Below are 22,764 nucleotides of genomic sequence, written 5' to 3'. Positions count from 1 at the left end.
GGTGAGTTTGCAGGGCGCGTTCACTTGGAATGAATTTCCAGAATGACACCGCTTTGGAGATCACCCCCAGCCGTTTTTTTTTTTTTTTTTGCCCACTGCAAGACGGGCGACTCTGCCAGCGTTCTCCAAATACAGGTGTATTGCGCTAGCCGATCCCAACTTGCGCCTGCAAATTTCCCAAGTTTATCACCCCAGCTAATTCACTGCTGTTTGAAAATATACGAACTCCCCATAAAAAGGCCATGTTGTTCCACTTACATTTTTAACAACTTTCTTTTATGTATTTATGCACAAAAGGGACTGGAACGCCCATGTATTTCGTCCCACACTTTGGGGAATATATCGAAACTGGTGTCATCCTGGAGATTCATTTCAAGTGAATACATCTTGCAAACTCATGCGCTGCATTTCGTCAATTGTAATATGTGCCGTAAAACAATTAAGTCAATCAGTGAACAGTGTGTTTTGTGAAATGTTTTGATTTATCGTGCTGGAAGTGTCCGCCTCTTCGAATAGTCCAGCTCAAGGACACGAATTGCGCTATCTGCCCCACGCGATGTTTAATTCCAGAAAGCTTAGTGGCTATGGTGTTGCGCTGCTAAGCACGAGGTCGCGGGATCAAATCCCGGCCCCGACGGCCGCGTTTCGATGGGGGACAAATGCAAAACGCGCCCCCACTACGGCGTGCCTCATAATCAAATCATGGTTTTGGCGTGTAAATTTAACCCTAGAAATCAATCAAAAATTCCGAAAAAGATAAAAATGATCACCCCATATATACCCCATACTGTAGTAGCATGCCAAACCTTTTGTTCAACTAACGTTCCCACCTTTCATTAAAATTGAATGCTCGTTGATATTGCGGTTTTCTTGCGAAACGTTTTTGTTATACGGGAATTATGTACATGGCGGCTGGGCTATGCGGCGTGACTATCGCGTCTATGCAAGCGATCCGGCCTAACGCAGCACCAGCATTTTGAGCAGCGCGTGCGTGTGCACGTCTGTGTGCGTGCGCCACGTGACCGGCTTCCCACACTTCCCATACTTTTTGCCACGTCGACCCTCCTAATGCTAACGCGTTAAGAAAAGTTATTCCGTCTGCTCGGGTAACTCATTTTCAGCATAATTTGCCTTCAGAACACTCCCGAGTTGTCTCTAAAGGCTCACTCACACTAGGCCGACCCGACGCGCATTTCGATCTGCCGACTGTCGGCGACAGCGGTTTTTTACCTCCGTGTCGGCGCCTCTGTCGCACTGTACCGACGCTGAGCTCTCCGCCGATCGTCGGCAGCATGTCGGCGTCGGTACGGTGCGACAGAGGCGCCGACACGAAGGAAAAAGCGCTGTCACCGACAGTCGGCAGATCGAAATGCGTGTCGGGTCGGCCTAGTGTGAGTGAGCCTTAAGAGGAAGCTTTAGCTCGGGCCCAACTCCGACGCGGCCTATTCAAATACATGTAAAACGCAAAAACGTTTTTGAGATAACCCCTTGACCGATTTTGATGAAATTTGTTGCATTTGAGAGGGAAAGTGAAATTCTAGTGACTGTTGGTCGCGGAATTTCTATTTAGGTCCTGAATTTTGATAAGATTTTCAAAAATTCGAAAGTTTGAAAAAAATACAAGCATGAAGTTTACCAATTCATAACTCTGCATCAAGAGCAGATATCGCGGTTCTGTAAACGGCATCCATTTGACCATTGAAAGCGGACAAATTTCATGTCATTTTATATCTTACGTGAATTTGTTACGTTGTTTACAAAGGTTCTGCAAAAGCTGTATTTCCATATTACTAAATTTTTTTAGATTCATGTATAGCATATGAATTTTGTCCGCTTTAGATGTACTATTAGATGCAATTCAAAGAATTGTAGTATCGTTTTTTGTTTTAGAGTTAGAGTTGTAAACTTGATAGTTTTTTTTGAAAATTTGCGGTATTTGTCAAATTTTAATAAAAAATTAAGGACCTAAATCAAAAATTCGAAACCAACAGTCACTAGATTTTAAGTTTTTCTTTTAAAGCCAACAAACCTCGTCAAATTCGGTGCAGTGGTTGCCGAGAAAAACGAATTCTCCTTTTACATGTATTTAGATAGGAGCTCCGAGCTAAAGCTTCCTCTTAAGCGTTTTTTGAGACAGCGGAAAAAGTTGATAGTGACAGAATGCGAGGTCGGCACAAATAGGGTGGTCGGGGTGTCACTTCAAAGCCTAAAGAGGTCGGCTTTCCCATTGTTTCACCTGTAGTGTGCGATGGTGTATTGTCATGCAACAGGACGACACCATCGGAAAACTTTCTTTCATGTTTTATCTTAGTCAATAACGCGCAATAATGTTCTGCTGTAATGGTTGCACCCTATTGGCATTCCATCAACAGAACTCCTTCTTATCAAAAGGAACTGTTGCCGTTCGCTTCCACAGCTACATTTGCACACGGAACTTCTTTGGCCTGCAGGAGCCACCGTGCCTTAATTCCTTACACTGGTCCTTTGTCTCGTGATCATAGCGGTACATCTGTCTCGTTACCAGTTACCAGTTTGTTCAGGAAATCTGACTTTTGTTGAATATATTCCCGAGCAGCCAATGATCTCTCCAGAGGGTTCCTCTTTCGTTCAGTTAAAAGTTTCGGGATACACTTTGCTGCAACCTTCATTTCCAAATCGTCGTGGATAACGGCACCAATTCTCACGGGATATTTCCTGATATGTAGCATGTCATGGAGGCATTTCACATTTGAGCCACAGGCAGAAACAGCTGTTTCACTAGGTTTCTCATCTTGAAAACCTAAATGGCTAATGTTAAAATTGGCAACCCAACGTTTAACGGTAGCATCAGAACGTCAAGTTGGGCCAGTTGGTTGGGATTCATGGTAAGGGTTGTAACAGCGCACCCAAGACAAAGACAACAGAACGAATAAAACGACGACACGGCGGTAGCGGTAGCATATGAAGTAGCATAATAACGGTAGCATATGAAGGACCTGAATCGCACAGTTAGTGACATTATCATGGATCTGCTTCAAACCTTTGCCTTTAAGAAACAGCAGTTTATGGTCCTATGCTCTTCCGCAATAAACTTTTCTGGAAGTTGTCTCATGTTCACTTTGAACCTGAAAACAAATGATAAACTGAAGTTATGTATCTCATTTTTGCACCATTGAGAAAAAAATTGACCGATGTACCAGGCATTTACAGCTACCTCGTCATTTTTCAGGTTAAGGCTCAATGCTTATCAGCACTCTCTCCTATATTGCTGTAATCACAGCACCTCAGTTGAAACTCCGTAGCAGTCCCCACTATCCCCGAGTTCCTGACTGCGAATTCCTTGCAGTGACCTTGTATCAAGCGGCCGCATTCGATCGAGGGTGGAAGGTCTATGAGAAGGCGGTCTCATCTTTTCCTGCCCTAGTGCGTGACGTCACGTGCGTGCGCGACCACCAATCAGATGCCTTGCTCTCTGCCGCAGCGGCGCTTTCTGTCTCCTGTCTTTACTCTTCTTCGCGTTCGTGTTACCCTCTCCCGTTTTTATGCGGAATCGGCTGACGCCCATTCAGACTGGACAAAGTAGCTGAAGAGTGCTTTCGCTTTAACACTTTTATGTTAGGTTAGCGCATCCAGAGCTAGTTTCACTTCGCTACCCGTGGGAGAAATTTGCGGGCTGTTCACGAATAACTGAAAAATGCGTCTAGCACGAAAAAGTGCCTTTGGGTCCGCGCATCTTTGCGCTGTACAACCTGTGACTTGGCACGCGTGCAGGCTTCCCCTACAGTTTGAAGAATCTGTGAGGAGAGTAGAGCATTGTTTTGTCCGAGATGCTGACACGCCAAGGTGTTTTTGTCAGATGATTACATAAGGCTTTAAACCAGTCTTTCTCTCGCTTAAGCATCCCGTTCGGATTTAGGATCTGGGATTCAGCATGTGGCGAAGTCGTGATAACTGGTTTGAGCAAAAAGGTTAACTTTTTCTCTTTTTTTTTGCCATGTGTTTGTGGTTCGCAGGGACCAATTTCGGTGGGCAGCCGCCAACTGGGCTGCCCAGCGCCGCTCCCAGCCCAGCCTCACGGCGTCATGACGAGAGCTCGATCAGTCGGAGGAGCGTCGACGCAGCGGAGTGGTGGGTCTGCTCGTGTTGCGTAAAACAAAAGAAACCCTCGGTAACGACGGCTTGTTTACGGGTGACTGGTTGATGAAGCATTCTTTAGACAATAAAAAGTACTACTTGGTGTGCACAACGGAGAAGGAAGAAGGCGGCAGGACAGAGCACACAATCACGTTTATGGCTCGGACGACGGGAATATAAGCACAATCTGAGGGAGAGGGGTTGAGAAGGCAGGAAAATAGGGTGTGAAACAGCCACGAAGGCAGACGTAACGATTCATATTCTTGTATATGTTCCTAGCCAGTTACTTTGCCCCCCTTTTTCTCCTTCCGTACATTTCTCTACCTGAATGTTATCACGTTTGCTTCTTGCCTTCTATCAGTGCATATAGCTTCAGCTCTTGCGCTCTACGCTCTCATATCAGATTATGGTCATGCCACAGGTGTCTTGCGCCTGACGTGTATGTCTTTTATTAGCATGTGGGTTATTCCACAACAAACGCATCACACTGGGCTCGACCATCTGCGGCTTCCATTAAAAAAGCCATAATTGATTTTGTTATCGCATTAAGTCTTACCGCCATGTACTTTGGGCTAACACCCGCCGTGGTTGCTTAGTGGCTATGGTGTCGAGCTGTTTGCGATATCGAATCCCGGCATCGGCGGCCGCCTTTCTATGGAAGCGCATTGCTAAAACACCCGTGCACCATACATTGGGTGCACGTTAACATAACCCCTGGTGGTTCACCACGGCGTGCCTAAATACAAACATATAAAACTGCGCTGGCGGTGAGTCAATGGGCGCAGAGGGCTCGTCGAAAGAAGCAACATCGAGCGCTCACTTTGTTGAATCTATGCAGGAGCATCGTGATGCGCTTTGGCGTCGGCTCCAACCGCGAGCGAGTCCTGCTGTCCGACGCGCTGTCGCCATTGTCGGCCATCGCCAGCTTCGGCGCGCGAAGTCGTTCTCGCGCTTCCCAAGCTCCGCAAGACCCGCTGCGCGAACAGGTACGTCGATGTGCACGCCTGTGCGCACCTGTGCACGTGCTCCGAGCGCAACCTGCCCGCGCCAGTGAACGGACAGTGCTTTGTTGTAGTAGCAGTTGGTTGTTGCATCTGCTGACGCCTGAACGGCGGTCAACAGTGGGGTTGTTGGAGTACAGACGCAATTGCGAACGCGGTAGCAGCAGTGGGCTTGCATGCCACAGGAGACATCCGGGTCCTAGCAGTGTACAATGCTCGTAAAGCGCGTTTTCAAGTTGGATCAATGTACGGGATATTATTACGTGTTCGGATAGAAGTAATGTGGCACAAGCCTCAAATGTAAAACGTTTAATTTCCCATGTAACTTGCAACAAAATTGATTTGTAAACCTGTGATTAGTGGCAGAGGAAAAGTGTCGAAAATGTGTTGGCCTGTGTTCTGGCGCACTACAGCGAGTCAGCGACTCAACGTTCGCTTCCGTGTCAGCTGGCAAATTCTTTAGGTAAAACCGCAATATTTCCAGGCTCTTTGTAAACAGCAAAATGACCTATGGGGTGGGGGAGACAGCTGTTGCGGACGAAGCCGGTCAGGTACCGAGCGTCACAGCTAATGCAGTTCATCTCCCCCCCCCCCCCCCCCCAAAAAAAAAAAGTTACCTTTTAGGCGAAGCCTTATGGGCTGATGAAGCCCTCTGTATAGTCGTCGGCAACATCCTAGAGGAGCTTCCAGTATCCCTCGCGTTCTCGTTATTAGATTAATTAGTAATGCTTAATAAACAACTTCCTCATGAATTACCTTTACGTCGAAGGTGTGAACAGACGGTTTGTGCAGCGCTTTTCAAAACACAAGTATTAGATTTTGGCGACGCGCTAACTCTTTTTCTTGCTCGAAGGAACTTTTCTTTTGGCCGTTTTTTTATCATAAAGCTTTTTTTTTTTCATCGCAGATATGCCTCTCAAAGTGCGATATATATATTTGTTTTTCGCGACGCAGCGTGAACAGGCGGCCGCCGCAGGCGACTACGACTCGGGGCCCGCCACTCTGCTCCAGCAGCTGCTCAAGCACTGCCAACAGGAGGCGCCGGTGACGTTCGAGGTGGCGCTGCGGCTCACGTGAGTTGTTCACGCGGAGGGTACACTTCCTCAGTTCCCCCGTACTTCCCGCCGCCTCAGTGCGAGCGTTCCCTATTCCATCCACGCGTCTATCTGCCCACGGGCCTGAGTGAAAGGGAACAGCCAAGGGAAGCGCCCTATATAGGCAACACTATACCTAGATAGCACTCCGATTCATGACGTCCCGTGCTTCTGGCCCGAAATTTCCATTGCCAAGGCTGGCGTGACGTCAGCAGTGACGTCAAAATGACTGCGGCTTACTCGAGAGCATACCCGTTACATTCTATCGCAGTCGGGCCAGTTGCATGACGTCATGGATGGGAGTGAACAGGCCTTGTGCTATCTAGGTGGCGTTAGTATAGGTCATTTCATAGGCTCGCATGAGGCACCGCTTAAAGCGGGCTCTATTTGGGGCAGTTCGTTTCCCACGAAAGTGTCCGTCATTTGCAGATAATACGAAACCTGGCGATAATGGCGAGAACAGTCGTCGGTTCGTCCGGTCCGTTCTCACGGATCAAGTGGTCGAGTGCGTCCGGCATTCATACGTGTCTCACCGCGCGTCGATACACATCTCAGAGTAGTCGTTGGTGGTCGCCGACATTCGAGAAATGTGTATACGCTATTCGTGGCTCGCGTAATCTGATGATCGGACGCGCACATCCTTTTCAATGGAATTGGCGACAGCGTTCAAGCAAATTCGGATATATGTACTGTTTGCGCGTTTCTTGCGCCGAGCGATAATCTGATAGTAGTGATAATGTGGTGAACACCGGCAGAAATCAAAATACCGACTCGCGAAAATACTGCATATCTTTAGAGCAGTAAATAGTTACATAAAAAAAAATAAGTATCCCTCGTGTTTTCGGCCATTGTTTCGACAAGTCGCTCCTCTTGTGTGGGCGTATTTCCACGGGACTCTCCGCTTGTTCGCCCGAGTTCATTCGGTTACGCTGTGCGCGACTGTCCACTCGATTAACAAATGTGTCCGTGATCCGGGTGCAACGCCTCTTCCAAGGAGGGCTTTTTTTTTTTTTCGAGAATTCGCCGGTGTCTGCATCCCCAGCTTCTCGCCGTTGGAAGCCAGAACTTGCCCCGACTCGAGCTCCGAAAGCGAGTCGCGCAATGTGGGTAGTCCGCTCCCAACTTTAAACGCTATTGCTCCGCTATATTCTAAATGCTCGGCTGCTGTAGCGAAAATAAAAAAAAAGCTCGTTGTTTCTAGCTGAAATGTTGACCTCGTTTTAGTGCGGCGGTGTTACGATCTCCCATAAAACGTGCCAAGACGTTCGAGTTTCTTCCCAAAATCAGTGGCGTCGAGTGTATACGTGCGGGATCGTCTGCCCGAACGGCGGAGTTGCCATCTCAAAAAAACATTCCTCAGGAAGTGCGTCTTTTCGCCCCCCCCCCCCTCCCCCCGAGTAAGGACCCGCGCTCAGCACCCTCTCCTCCGTCTGTGCCGTGCAGCGACGACTGCCGCCGGTGTCTGAAGCTGGGCGAAGGCTGCACGGCGGACGTCTACCGCATCCAGAGGCCCAGCGGCGACGAGAGCGCCGTCAAGGTGATCCCCGTGGGCGGCGGCCGCAACGAGGACGGCGAGCTGCCCATGTCGCTGAGCAGCGTCATCCTCGAATGCGTCATGACCAGGTTCGGCGGCGACCGCGCCCGTTTGTTTTTCTATAGACCTTACGATTTTCCTTTTTTTTTTTTAGCTATTGCCTCTGGAAGATGGTACGATTCTCGCCCTTGAGCTGGAATACTGGAGAGACGGGACATTGCTTGGGCGAGACATCGAAAAGCATAGTCGAATTATGCAATATTAATTACTTTTTCTAATTACATTACAATGCGGCGCAAATTGCGATTTGCGAATTGTAGCCGGTCAGTTCCCATGACGTATACCCTTTGGAACGACTTCGCGGGATGAGACCAGTTTTGAGATAATTGTTCCTCAGTGACTGACCAGTTACTTTTGTGCTTCAATGCATTAAACGAGGTCGTGTTAAAAAAAAGAAAAGTGGAACAATATGACACGTTTCCAGAAAGTTTGACGGCGCACATCTCCTATCTGGTTTCATCCTTAGAAATCGGCCCAAGGCTATTACAGAAACCTACGAGATGCAAAATGAATAACGCATAATGATTGGCGGCTCAATGGCTAAAATATCCGAAAGGGTAAAACGCGTCGTCAGCAAAACGTAGGCCGCTTATTCTGAAATTCCTTTTTTTATTTTGTAAGAATATTTTCTTTCTAATGGCCGTCGGCCTTCGCTATAGTATTTCTGAATCACGATTGGCTTTAGCGTGCTCTGAAAAATCAGTTTAGCTTACAAAGCGCTTTGTGAATAAGGGCCCAGGTTGCAGTATGTGGCACGAACACGTACTACGTCGTAGCAGCTTGACGGCGGAGTGGCAAGGAGCACGTCACGTATTTGGTTGTTTATTCTATTGATCTGGCCGCTTCGTTGTTTAATAAGTAAAATGTAAGGAACACTGCTTTCTTAAAAACTGTATGCAGGGAGATGTTGGTACCTCTTAGATGGCTCCGGTTACGCCTCTTAGTTCGTAGACTAGCTCAAAAAAAAAAAAAAAAGTGACGTACGAAGAATAAAGTTCATACACGCATCAAGAACAATTCTCTGAGCAGTTCGCAAGCGTTCTAGATGTTCATTCTGACGTACGCACGGCCGCGCTCATTGGTGGAAAACGCAACGCAAACACGCACAGAACCATCACATTAACACGATAATATCAGCGAATACGGGAAACACGTATACGAGGTCTGTTAGAAAAGTATCCGCCCTTTGGTCGAAGACAAAAAAAAAACAAAAAAAACTGGCATAGCTGGAGCGTTGGAAACCTAATCACCCTCAAAGTAGTCTCCTTGGGAATCCACACACTTCTCCCAGCGGTGCTGCCATTGTTGGAAACATTCCGAGAAGGCCTCTTTCGGATTGGAGTTTAGCTCAGCTGTTGTTGCAGCCATAATGTCCTCTCTTGTCTGAAATTGCGCTCCGTTCAATGGCCTCTTGCTTTTGGGAAACAGCCAGAAGTCGCAGGGAGCCATATCAGGCCAGTAAGGAGCCTTTGAACTGCAGGAGTCTGGTTTTTTGCCAAAAAAGTCTGAATCAAGTGCGAGGAATGTGCAGAATCATTGTCGTGATGGATGCGCCTGTTTCCTGTTGACCACAACTCCGGTCTCTTGCGCCGCACAGTATCACGTATACAGGCGACGGAGGACATCCCTGTAGTACTCTTTCGTGATTGTTTGACCCTGTGGTGCGTACTCGCGGTGTATACCACACCGAGGGTGTCAAAGAAAGCAGTCAGCATCACTTCGACGTTTCTGCGTACTTCGCGGGCCTTCTTTGGTCTTGGTGACGTGGAATGCTTTAACGGTGACGACTTGGATTTGGTTTCCGGGTCGTACCCGTATACACCCAAGACACGTCACCAGTGATTATGGTGTTCATGAAGTCGGGGTCACTGTTTGTGGAATCCGGCATGTCCTGCGAGACTTCAACACGAAGTTGCTTTTGCTCAACCGTGAGCAGCTTCGGCACGAATTTCGCCCCAACTCTCTTCATGGCCTAATCATCGGCCATAATGGAATGTGCAGAAAAAGTGCTGATGCCCACCTCTTCCGCAATTTGTCTGGTAGTCTCACGACGGTCCTGCATCACCACAGCGTTCACTTCGGCCATGACCTGGTGATGGCCGACCGGAGCGTGGCTCGCTCTCCACCGATGTGCGGCCCTCTTTAAACCGGTTGTACCACTTCCTTAATCTGTGTGCTGCTCTTAGCACCGTCACCGAACGCCGTCTGAATCTCCCGAGTGGTTTCCACTTGGCTGTCGCCCAGTTTCTAGCAAAATTTGATGCAGTAGCGCCGATCCAGTCGCTCCGCCATTTTCCTTGCAATAAAAAAACCGACGAGAGGACTGCGCACTACCTCCCTCAAACGCTGCGTCCCAGCGACTGACGCTATCGGCAGGCGGGGAAAAATTCGGGCATGCGCACGAAGGTTCAAGGTAGCTGATGCAAGCGCGCTTGTTTCATGTCCATCAGGTGTTCGAAAAAAAAAAGGTCGGATACTTTTCTAACAGACTTCGTATACATGAAAATTTTAAGGAAATGAATGACTTCGAGAAATACAGCGTCGTAATCAGTTACAATAATATAATTGAGTAACTTTTAGATATTCCAGATTCTACGAGAAACTGGGCTAATGCGCGCACTGCACTTTGTTGCAAGTGTTCTGATGGCTATGCACACTATTACAGTATCGCAGGCTGTTTCAACTTGTATAAGCAAGCAAAATGATGCGCTCACATCAGGACCCGCTACAATGTGTTTTTCTTTTTTTTTATTATTTTTTGCGCTAAAGCCAATCGTACAGAAGCTGCGAGGCAATCGTGATGTTGGACGTAAAATGTTAGCGGTGGAGGCCGGCCAATGGCAAATAGCGCTTACAAATGAAGGGCCATGTGAACTGATTCAAACCAGGATTATTTATTTAGTTTGGCCATATATAAACGCGCGCATGTAGGAGTATTACATTTAATTGAAAAAAAATTTGAAGAAATTGCAGTTCGCGAGTTTGCGGGGACCGTTGAAAGCAATGCGAGAATTTTCGACGCGGAAGTTGAAAGCCCCTGAAGCAATTCCCACATAATGTCTGTTTTGAAACTCCTTTCTCTCTACTTCGCCACTCCGATTTATCAGCGTACATATCGCGTTAGGCTGTTGTCCGCCCTCCCCCGTCTTGCAACTCTCCATAGTCTTCATTCGATGATGTTGCGTCAGATGAATATTGCCAATGGCAGGTTTGCTGAACGGGAGAACAGGGCAGTATTCGCAGACCCGCCAATAAAGATGCTAGTTTTAAGAAATACCGTCCCCCAAGCGTCCTTGCGTACCCAAAGAGTCAAACTCCTGTCTACGCCTTCTGCGTTGCTTTTTCCTCTTTTTTTCTTTTGTATACTTTTTTGCTTGCGTACTTTGTAGAAGCCTGGGCGACAAAATCACCTTGCAACTTTAGGTTGCATATTACTAAATTTCCCTAGTGAATTTCACCCTTTTTTTGCGTACGAGGCTTCTTAGCCGGTAGGCACATTCGGGACACCTCGTTTGACCACGCCGGCGCTTCAATCGAAAGGAAGGAGGCTCTATTTGGCAGCATGCAAACAAGAGCGCGTTCAGAACATGTCTGGAAGAGATAACTTTCTCGCAGACTGTCTTCGGCCCTTCGGCGATCTCGCGCATTCTGCTCGCATACCTACGCGGCACTGAACTCGGACATGTGGTGGCAGATTCCTGCGCAGCGAAGAGACGAACGGGCGTCCGGACTTCCAGGCTAGCACTGCCTTTAATGAGAACCATAACCGACCAACCGGCCCGTACTACGTTCACATGTCTGTGCTATATTTTATGATCCCGGTGCTAAGCAGCTCCAGGCTGCGCGTTGGTCCCCGAGAGACGCCGTGGTGATGGGCTCAGTTTGTTTTCGCCACCCGTGGTTGCTTGAGGCATTTATTTAGGGTTCCGGTTATGGTTTAGGCTAATACATGCATGCATACGTACATGCATGCGTACATGCATCGTTACTCTGCTAAGCACGAGGTCGCGGGATCAAACCCTGCTCGCTACAGCCGCATTTCGATGGGGCGAAATGCAAAAACGCCAGTGGATCGTGCATCGGGTGCACGTTAGAGCGTTGGATGGATGGATGGGTGGATGGATGGATAAGGTTGAACACTCTAAATCCGGCGGCGGCTCACGCCACCTAGCCGTGACCAGTGATATCATTTGTACTTAGAGGAAAGTGAAATTTCACTCTTGCCTTTATTTTAGCCACCATTCAGATAACCTCTGTTTGGTTATTTCCACCCGTTTAGTGTATTTTGCCTCCACTGTCTCTAAACGCCATTGCTTCGAGAAAAATCAGCCCCGTTGCTTTGAACTGTACGGCGAAGCCCTTTACAGAAAAGTATCGGGTGTTCAGCCGTTTCCTCCTCCTATCCCCACGCACCGCATAACGTGCCTATCCCTAGTTATGGGACTCGGTACGTCTTAGTCCGCAAAACTCCCGTCCTGGCTTCAAACAACAAAGAGCTTCCCCTAGATATCGCAGATATATTATTAGGCAATTTCCTGCTGGAAAGTTCTGTGTGTTCCTAGTGCTGATTTCGTCTGCATCCCTATGTATCAAAGACCCCTCTGTTTCTTTAACCTTTTTCTTAACCGATGATTCTTAACTTTGCTCGAACCTGTGATCTCATGCCCAGGACCGCATTGCCGAAAGTCAGACCAGGAACCATCACCCATCTCCAAATCTCTCTCACCACTTCGTACCTATTTCTCATAATAGCTGCATTCCTGCTATCCTTAGTCGTTACATATTTTTTAATGTTCATTTAGGTACTCATCCCCATTGTTTATCCACGCGCCAAGATATTTGTACTTATCCGCTCCTTCCAGCGTAACCTCCTGTATCCTATGCTCGCCGCCCTGATTATCATTAACCATCATGACTGCCGATTTTTCTTAACTGGGTTTACTGGGGCACCCTAATGCCCTCTGGAGTTCTCTGGTCCTTGTCACACTGCTCACTGAAACTCCCTGGCCATCGCCCGTTATATTTATTCACCCGTTAGCCCCCGGTAAAAGCATTGCAGAAGCTGCAGCGCTTACATTTGTGCTCGTATGCAACAGCCCAGAGGGGAGATAGTACGGTGAAAAGATCAGACAGAGAATGTGTAAAGCCAACGCCCCAATGAACCGATGAATAATAGCCACTCTTTGCTCGCGGCAGCTTGCATGGGATGCTCGCGGCAGCTTGCATGGGATGCTCGCGGCAGCTTGCATGGGATGCTCGCGGGAGAAGGGAAAGGCGCCGTCCGAAAGTATGCTTTGTTTCGGGTGTCGTCATTAAAAGGAACGCTACTGCTAGACATGGCAACAGTTGCGGACAAACGGTGAGAAATTTAATTCAAGGTATCATACGGACGTATCTGCCGCCATTTCTGAAAAATAAACGCCTTGCATGTTTGTACATTCGGACAACTGACGCAGGGCGTGCAGACGCGAGAGAGAGAGAGAGAGAGAGAGAACAACTTTAGTGAAAATGCCTGCAGAGTCGGTTAGGCTCCCTCCACGCAGGGAGGACAAGCTTTTACCGCGACGCGGCCACTACGTCAGTCTCGTGCATTGTGCTCCTCGAGGTCTTGGTTCCTCGCTACTTCCGCGGATCCGACAGGGCCGCCGCCCCCTTCCTCGGGGTGCTGCCCCCCTTCTCCTCGGTTTCGCGAGGTCGCTGCCTCTCTAGAGCTGCCGAGACCTGCTGGACGGCCTTGAGTTGCGTATCTTGGTCATAGCTCCTCGTTGCAGCCTCTAGCTGCGGCGGGATCGTCGTCTTCTCGCTGGCTTCTCATGGATTTATACTACAGTCCCAAAGGATGTGAGCCTGCTGACGCGAAGCTGCACTAAAACACCGCAGCGTCAACAGTCAACACACAAGCGGCTGTGCAGCAAATCAGCGCTTCAGTCAAGGTGCGATGCGCCCGTGTGAGCGGGGGCATCGCAGAATGACAGTGCTCATTTTCTCGCAGGCTACGAATAATGTCGCGTAACAATGCCTCGAGCAAACACGTCTGCTACGTAGATGAACTCAAGCGGTGCACGCACGGTTACATTTCACATCACATCACGACTGTCGTAGGACGTCAACATCACCGCCAAATATCGTCAATGAACGCAAACAGCGCAGAACGCCTTGCTTACATCGGTTACTACCGTGAGTGGGATCTGCACAATTCTTGAAAACCTATTTCTCCATTTATTAAGTAACGGATGATTCGAGATAAAAGTGATCGTTCTTGCAATGGGCATGCCATAATTCACAGCAATGGCGCATGTGAATAAATTGTCTATGAATCGTCTTGACACTTCGTAGCAGCCTCCAGTATCCGTAGTACATCACCGCATCTTGGTTGCAATGGCTCTGCGTCAATCGGCAGCGCTCGACTGTTGCGGAGTCTGTTGTGGATGGGCGCTCGCAGCCCTTGCGCGCGTCCTCCTCACTCTCTTCTTCCTTCGGCGCACTGCGCGTTCTCCCTCTGCACTTTGCTCTCTTCCTCTGCTCGTCGCTGTCATGTTTTTTTTTTAAAGGGAATCCCACGCGCCGTGCCAGATCGCCGCCCACTGTCCAGCCATCCAAAGTAGACGAGGTAGCTGAACGAAGCTGTCGCTAGAATAAGTTAACAAACATCGCCATGTATTTTCTGAGTCTAAAAAGCGCCTGGAATCTTCACTTACTTTACCAGTGACCGCCGCTTAGGTGCCTCACGCTTGTCGCATTTGGTCAACACTTCGTTTTTAATTATCTACGGGCAAGCACCCAATTAACGCTGCCTTTCTCCCTTTATATTATTATTATTATTATTTATCGACCACCCTCATGCAGCCTTTCACTGTTTCTTGTAGAGCTTGATGAAACTGCGGCAGTGGAGCTCAGTGTTAAGATCACAAGATCTTAACAAGACCAAATCTTGTTAAGTAAGCTGTATTTTGGGGGATTTCGCGGGCCTTTCTACAACATCCTCGAAAATTACTTGAGCAATAGATTTCAAGTTTCAACAGATCATCGCTACCGATGATCTGTTATTTTTAGTTCTAAGCTATCGCTTAAAGCTGCAGTTCATCAAGGCTCCACTTTATCGCTATTGTTGTTCAACATCTTCGTTAATGGCTTTCCTTTAGCAATTTCCAAATGTTCGGTGTTCCAGTATGCTGACGACACTGTTACTGGCGAAACATCTTTCTTACAAAATTTCCACTGCAATGTTGCAAAATGACGTGTACAATGGAATGATTTGTTTGACTAACAATGGAACTGTTGTTAATGTCCAAAAAACGCAACTTGTTTGTTTTCGCTCTCCACCAAAAAAAAAAAAAACCTGTAATCATGCATCTCTAATTACATGAGTCGAACTGTGTCTTGTAAATGTGCGCCTATTCCATACGTGGATTGTGTGAAATATTTTGGAATATCTTTAGATAGTAACTTATCTTGGAAACATCACTTATCACTTATTTATTCTAAACTGATGTCAGTCGCTTGGCTGTTGTTTAATACCAAACGGTTTGCACCTTTGCTTGTAAAAAATGTTATTGCACATGTACTGGGCTATAGTGTGTTGAGGTACGGCATTAGGCTTCGGCTTTTGTTCGGATAGTTGGAGATGCAGGATAGACAGGATTATAAAAAAAAAATTCTTAAAAATGTTGCCTACAATTCCCTAATAGTAAAAGCTGCAAATATCTTCCGTGAACTTGGTCTACCGAATTTTCAATCATTTCTTATCGAAAAAGCTGGCGTCAAACATTCTTGAAATTCGGCATTCAAAAAAAAAAAAAAAACGCCGCCACAAGGGAACTTCGAAAACACGTCCGTTATGTAGTTTATCATTCAGCCAGAAGGTATGGTGCGGCCAGACGCTGTTAATGTGCCGGACATCCGACATCTTGAACAAGTTACCAGATGATATCTTTAACGCGTCTTCGAAAAGCCCGCTAAAAGAATTATTAAAGGAGCTATGGTCAAATTAACTTCCAGAACATTTTTGTAGCGTAATATTTACTTCAATTTCCGTTGTTTTAAGTAGAATAACCAAATGTTTTTCTTGCCGATTTTAGTGGCAGTAAAAATTCTTCTTCTTATTATTATTCTTAGTATTCTTCTTCTTATTATTATTATTATTAATTTATTTATTTTCCAGGGAGCTAAGCAACCTGCGGTTTAACGAGACCAACCAGTCAGCAAACTTTATCGAGCTGAAGAGGTGAGTATACGGGCGGATCCGTCGAGAAATTTGTGTAAGCACAAATCTCCAGGCTGTGGGGGGCCGTTTGTAAACTTCATTTTTCCCCCGTTCGTCGTCGGCTCGCGCTAAGGTATATACCACCTCCGTTAGCGCTCAGATCGGCCACTCGGCAGAACGGACCATAGGGAATGAATGCGAAGAAGGTATTTGTTCTGTTTTACAATATACGGCCCCACGTTCGCGTTCAGTTCCACAGATAAATTGGCGAAGCGATTTGTTTTTCCGTCATAACGAGAGCTTTTGTTGGCGGTGTCGCGTCTATTGCCGGAGCTGAACAATTCCCCATCGCTTCTTTACGGCGCCGCAAAGTGTGTATTCTGCATGACAAGACTCGTGTCCGGCATAGCGTGAAAGTCCCTTTCGCTTCGTTACGTTCCTTATAATCTACCGATCCCAAACAGCCGATTGTGAGGACGTCACTAATGGCAGAGCGTCCCTCCGACCACTGACGAAGCGCGGAAAGGAATATATTTGGAACAGAACCGTTTCATCGGCCCGTCCAGGCTTCCGCAGACTGGGTGGGAGGCGTCGCATTCAAGTTACGCGGCGGGCTTATGACAAGCGAAACGATCTGCCGCGTCTTTTTTTTTTCTTTTTTTTTTTGCGCCTCTGCACTCCCTGATATAGCACCGCCGTTATGGGGTCGTCCTCTGTTGCAGAATTTATTGTGTCCAAGGAACTTACCACCCCGTCCTGATGAAGAGCTGGAACGACTACGACAACCAGTTCTGCTCCGAGAACAGCGACCCCGGCAAGTGAACTATACGCTACTGCCTTTTTATTCCGTTCTTCGTGCTGAACTACCCGCCCTGGTTGCTCAGTGGCTATGGTGTTGGGCTGCTGAGCACGTGGTCGCGGGATCGAATCCCGGCCACCACGGCGGCCGCATTTCGACGGAGGCGAAATGCGAAAACGCCCGTGTACTTAGATTTAGGTGCACGTTAAAGAACCCCAGGTGGTCAAAATTTCCGGAGTCGTCCACTACGGCGTGCCTCATAATCGGAAAGTGGTTTTCGCACGTGAAACCCGATAATTTGATTTCTTTTTTCCTGCTGAACTGATACCTTGACATTTGATATGCGTCGTCTTCAAGCCAATCCATGCTCGGCTTACCAATACGAGGCAGCGCAAGAGTTTGCAGGAGGTAACACACCCGCAGTAAGCACGCACGGGTGCGTTCGCGTGTAAGCTAGGACAGTCACGGGAGCATCTGGGTCGGCACTCACTCAATGATTCGTCTCACTCGTAACTAAGGAATACCCGTTATTTCGGAGCGATCTGTCCCTCTTATTACCTACCATTTGTCTCCATTTAACGTATTCTACAACAAGCATTTCATTGTGACGACCGTTTCCTCCGTGACCTGATGCGCATTTGCTGCGCTCATTGCACGGCAATATCGGTATTCCGCATGAAATGCGCAAATGGCACTCGCGCACGCCGGAGGAAACAAAACATTTACTGCATCTGTAGTGCTCATATTAACACGCGAACATTGTTTTCTTACGAATGTAGGATGGTTTGGTTGTCGCCTCCCCAAAACAGCGAGCGCCTTTCTTTTTTAGTGTTTTTTGCAAGCAACGTTATAGTATAATAATTTTCATCCGAAGTTTGCGCGCGATGCTTACTGTTCCACGAGCCTCATCGGTGGCAGCAAAGTTGCAGTAGTCTGCTAGAGGCAAATTTTGTGGCGTCAAGAACACTTGGTGGAAAATCTGTTCGCGCTCACAGCCCGTACCCACATTATGCAAATGCCTTAACGGAGGATAGGTCAATGGGTCGACTTGGTTCCAGCGTTGTCATAAAAAACTATTGCGTGTGCCAATTCAAAATATTGTGTGCTGAAAGAGCCTAAAGTACAGTAGTTCTTCCGCCATAGCACCTCCAATAGTTTCTGTATTTATGTGCTACATTCTAGATAGTTTCTACTTTCAGTGTACCCTTTCTCGGAAACGAATCGCCGGATGACCATTTGATTTGGCAGGTATATTTGATATGTAACAGTTCTCAAATAGAACCTAAATGCTTATTGTATTAGCAGCCTGCGAGGAAGAATGTCTAAACTTGTCGGTATATATCAGAAAACTACTAGATCTTTTTTTGCGCCAATATGATTTATTGAGAATGTTGTTAATAAATGTTGACTGTTAGCACTACAGTGTTACTGTAAATGTTTCACTGTAATCTGGCGAGTAGTATATATCGTAGAAAGGTGTGCCGAAGATACCAAAAACGCTACATTGGCATTTTGAGAAAAAAAATTCCTTTGCTCGTATACCACAAAGCTTGAAAGGGCTCCAGCACAATGCAGGTGATTTATTGCTTTCTTGCACCTCTCGTGTTGTGTACCAAACAGGCATTGTTGAGTCTCCTCACTGCACACTCTTCCTCAGGTTGTGTGTATTTTTTTTTTTGGGGTGGGGGGGTGGAAGGGAGGTCTAAGCCTAATTATCTGTTATTGTGCGTTTACAGCGAACCCATCATGGTCTTAATTTAATGAAGATATAAATTTTGACTAAATTTAAAACGCAGTTTGACATTCCTGTTTTGAGAGAATATACGAGGAAAGCGGAAAAACTTCTGCGCCCTCAGTTTTCTTTTACGGCTTGTGGAATTGTAGATGTAAGTTAACTTAAATTTATATCGCAGGACGAAATCACGAGCAAGAAAGAAAAAAGCTCGAGCAGGCGGTTCCCCCAAAATATGCCTTTTTAATGACATTTTTAGTGCACGCTATACAAATGACTTTTTATTTCGGATTCTTTCCGCGCGTCCCCGCAGGGGCGTCTGCGTCAGCAGACGTTTGGTGTGTTGCGACACCACGGACCCGAGCACACGAGGGTTGGACCCTCCCGCGTGTAGCCGTGCGCGGCTTAGCCGTGTCCGGGGAAAGGGGGATCCTGGGGGTTGAGCCGATGCCGGGTGTTTGGACCTTTAAGGCCCCCCGATGGAGGCAACACACCTCTTTGGCCTCTGCTTCACGTAGACGGCACCCCCGGACTGACCCACCCGGGGGAAATCGGCAGTCGCCTTTTCCTGTCCTCCTCTCCAACCTTCGTCTTTCTCTCTCGCCTTTTTCATCTTTCCTGTCTTCTCATCATTTCTCCTCACTTCCTAGTTTTTCCGGCGGCAAGGGTTAACCTTGTGTAGCTAGCCAGCCTTGGTTATGCTGTATTTGGTTATAGCAGCGATGTACGGCTGGCGTTGGCAGAGTTTCTCCAGCAGGAACTTCTGTCACGTCCCCCTGTTGGGCTCCATGGTGGGTGGTCGGCATCGCGGCCGAAAACCCAACTGTACCTATGGAAAACACATTTCCTAAGCTACCTGATCGCCCTCAGAAACGAGGGCGCACCGAAGAAGTATTTCAGTTTTTCGGACGCCAAGTCCACAATTTTCCTCGTTTTCATGTGATCCACACAGAAAAACCAGCTAAACAAGTCCGAACAATCTCCCCCTTCCTTGTATCTAAGACCCTTACCGAAGTTTTTGGCCCTGGTTATAAGGCGTCGAGGATGGCTAGCGGTGACCTCTTCTTTTGAGAAACTGCCAAAACTAGTATCATTTGGGGAGACCCAAGTAGTAGTAACCCCGCACAGCACGATGAATACCACCCGCGGCGTTGTCTCGGACGATGATTTGCTGGAGCTCACTGAGGCTGAACTCTTGGAGGGCTTCAGTGAACAAAATGTCATAAATGTCAAAAGAATCAAGATAAGGCGCGAGGGTAAAGAAATTGCGACCAAGCACCTAATTCTCACTTTCAATTCAAGTGTCCTGCCCGAATCAAGCGAGGCCGGGTACATCAAGCTCCGTGTAAGACCGTATGTGCCAAATCCCTTGAGATGTTTCAAATGCCAACGTTTTGGCCACAGCTCGCAGAGCTGCCGAGGCCGCCAAACATGTGCGAAATGCAGTGCCCTTGAACACGCAACTGAAGAATGTAAGAACTCTCTACACTGTGTAAACTGATGGGGAGCACGCCGCGTACTCGCGGTCGTGCCCATCCTGGAAGAAAGAAAAAGAAATCGTTACGACCAAAGTGAAAGAAAATATCTCATTTAAGGAGGCACGCAGGCGGGTTGCATACCTGCCAAAGAAAAGCTTTGCCGAAGTGGCGCGTCAGGGGGCAGCGTCACAACGGCCTCCGACGGCTGTCCGACCCACAAGCAGTGAGTCGACAGTCACGCCATCTGCCCCCGCGACGGTTGCAGCTAGCGCTGCTCCGTCAACCGAGGAGAAGGAACCATCGACCCCGAAGGAGGGCGCAGCCGAGGCTGCCTCAACTTCCGAGGTTCCTTCCTGCGCTGGCAACGACCGGCGTAGCCAAATCCCTCTGGGAGCCCCATCGACCTCCGGGCTGGTGGGCGCAGGGGTCTTGCCCTCCAAGGCGGGACTCCCTCTGAAAACTTCCCGCTCGCAAGAGCACGTGTCCGGCGCCTCACAAGAGGCAATGGACACTACACCCATCCTCAAGGCGCACCAAGCGCCTAAGGAGCGGCGAGGCTCCCTCGAACGCTCCAGAAAGAACAAAACCCCTATTACAGGGCCGCGAAAGGGTGCTGTAATCTAAGGCATCCCGTCCGTTTCCGTAAACACAGCACCAATTTATTTTAAGTCATCATCATCATCATCATCATCATCAGCCTAGTTACGCCCACTGCAGGGCAAAGGCCTTTCCCATACTTCTCCAACTACCCCGGTCATGTACTAATTGTGGCCATGTTGTCCCTGCAAACGTCTTAATGTCATCTGCCCACCTAACTTTCTGCCGCCCCCTGCTACGCTTCCCTTCCCTTGGAATCCAGTCCGTAGCTCTTAGTGACCATCGGTTATCTTCCCTCCTCATTACATGTCCGGCCCATGCCCATTTCTTTTTCTTGATTTCAACTAAGATGTCGTTTACCCGCGTTTGTTGCCTCACCCAATCTGCTCTTTTCTTATCCCTTAGCGTTACACCCATCATTCTTCTTTCCATAGCTCGTTGCGTCGTCCTCAATTTCAGCAGAACCCTTTTCGTAAGCCTCCAGGTTTCTGCCCCATATGTGAGTACTGGTAACACACAGCTGTTGTACACTTTCCTTTTGAGGGATAGTGGCAACCTACTGTTCATGATTTGAGAATGCCTGCCAAACGCACCCCAACCCATTCTTATTCTTCTGGTTATTTCAGTCTCATGATCCGGATCCGTGGTCACTACCTGCCCTAAGTAGATGTATTCCCTTACCACTTCCAGTGTTTCGCTACCTATCGTAAACTGCTGTTCTCTTCCGGGACTGTTAAACAGTACTTTAGTTTTCTGCAGATTAATTTTCAGACCCACCCTTCTGCTTTGCCTCTCCAGGTCAGTGAGCATGCATTGCAATTGGTCTCCTGAGTTACTAAGCAAGGCAATATCATCAGCGAATCGCAAGTTGCTAAGGTATTCTCCATCAACTTTTATCCCCGATTCTTCCCACTCCAGGCCTCTGAATACCTCCTGTAAACATGCTGTGAATAGCATTGGAGATATCGTATCTCCCTGTCTGACGCCTTTCTTTATAGGGATTTTGTTGCTTTCTTTGTGGAGGACTACGGTGGCTGTGGAGCCGCTATAGATATCTTCCAGTATTTTTACATATGGCTCATCTACACCCTGATTCCGTAATGCCTCCATGACTGCTGAGGTTTCGACTGAATCAAACGCTTTCTCGTAATCAATGAAAGCTATATATAAGGGTTGGTTATATTCTGCACATTTCTCTATCACTTGATTGATAGTGTGAATATGGTCTATTGTTGAGTAGCCTTTACGGAATCCTGCCTGGTCCTTTGGTTGACAGAAGTCTAAGGTGTTCCTGATTCTATTTGCGATTACCTTAGTAAATACTTTGTAGGCAACGGACAGTAAGCTGATCGGTCTATAATTTTTCAAGTCTTTGGCGTCCCCTTTCTTATGGATTAGGATTATGTTAGCGTTTTCCGAAGATTCCGGTACGCTCGAGGTTATGAGGCATTGCGTATACAGGGTGGCCAGTTTCTCTAGAACAATCTGACCACCATCCTTCAACAAATCTTCTGTTACCTGATCCTCCCCAGCTGCCTTCCCCCTTTGCATAGCTCCTAAGGCTTTCTTTACTTCTTCTGGCGTTACCTGTGGGATTTCGAATTCCTCTAGGCTATTCTCTCTTCCACTATCGTCGTGGGTGCCACTGGTACTGTATAAATCTCTATAGAACTCCTCAGCCACTTGAACTATCTCATCCATATTAGTAACGATATTGCCGGCTTTGTCTCTTAACGCACACATCTGATTCTTGCCTATTTCTAGTTTCTTCTTCACTGTTTTTAGGCTTCCTCCGTTCCTGAGAGCCTGTTCAATTCTATCCATATTATAGTTCCTGATGTCCGCTGTCTTACGTTTGTTGATTAACTTAGAAAGTTCTGCCAGTTCTATTCTAGCTGTAGGATTAGAGGCTTTCATACATTGGCGTTTCTTGATCAGATCTTTCGTCTCCTGCGATAGCTTACTGGTTTCCTGTCTAACGGCGTTACCACCGACTTCTATTGCGCACTCCTTAATGATGCCCATGAGGTTGTCGTTCATTGCTTCAACACTAAGGTCCTCTTCCTGAGTTAAAGCCGAATACCTGTTCTGTAGTTTGATCCGGAATTCCTCTAGTTTCCCTCTTACCGCTAACTCATTGATTGGCTTCTTGT

At 47.6% G+C, this 22,764-nt stretch overlaps 1 protein-coding gene across 2 annotated transcripts in view; it reads left to right on the top strand.

The window, feature by feature from the left end:
- The window catches only part of LOC126516588 (uncharacterized), an 82,243-nt gene that overhangs the window by 36,124 nt on the left and 23,355 nt on the right, over positions 1-22,764 (top strand). For both annotated transcript variants that reach the window (XM_055064029.2, XM_055064030.2), the window contains 6 exons: positions 3,993-4,107; positions 4,952-5,099; positions 6,069-6,187; positions 7,652-7,831; positions 15,964-16,026; positions 16,728-16,819. In XM_055064029.2, the coding sequence (XP_054920004.2) occupies positions 3,993-4,107; positions 4,952-5,099; positions 6,069-6,187; positions 7,652-7,831; positions 15,964-16,026; positions 16,728-16,819 (717 nt within the window). The remainder of the gene's footprint in view (positions 1-3,992; positions 4,108-4,951; positions 5,100-6,068; positions 6,188-7,651; positions 7,832-15,963; positions 16,027-16,727; positions 16,820-22,764) is intronic.

Source organism: Dermacentor andersoni, unplaced genomic scaffold (genome assembly GCF_023375885.2).
Source record: "Dermacentor andersoni unplaced genomic scaffold, qqDerAnde1_hic_scaffold ctg00000042.1, whole genome shotgun sequence".
NCBI classification, from domain to species: domain Eukaryota; kingdom Metazoa; phylum Arthropoda; class Arachnida; order Ixodida; family Ixodidae; genus Dermacentor; species Dermacentor andersoni.
This window is presented reverse-complemented; position numbering and strand designations above follow the sequence as displayed.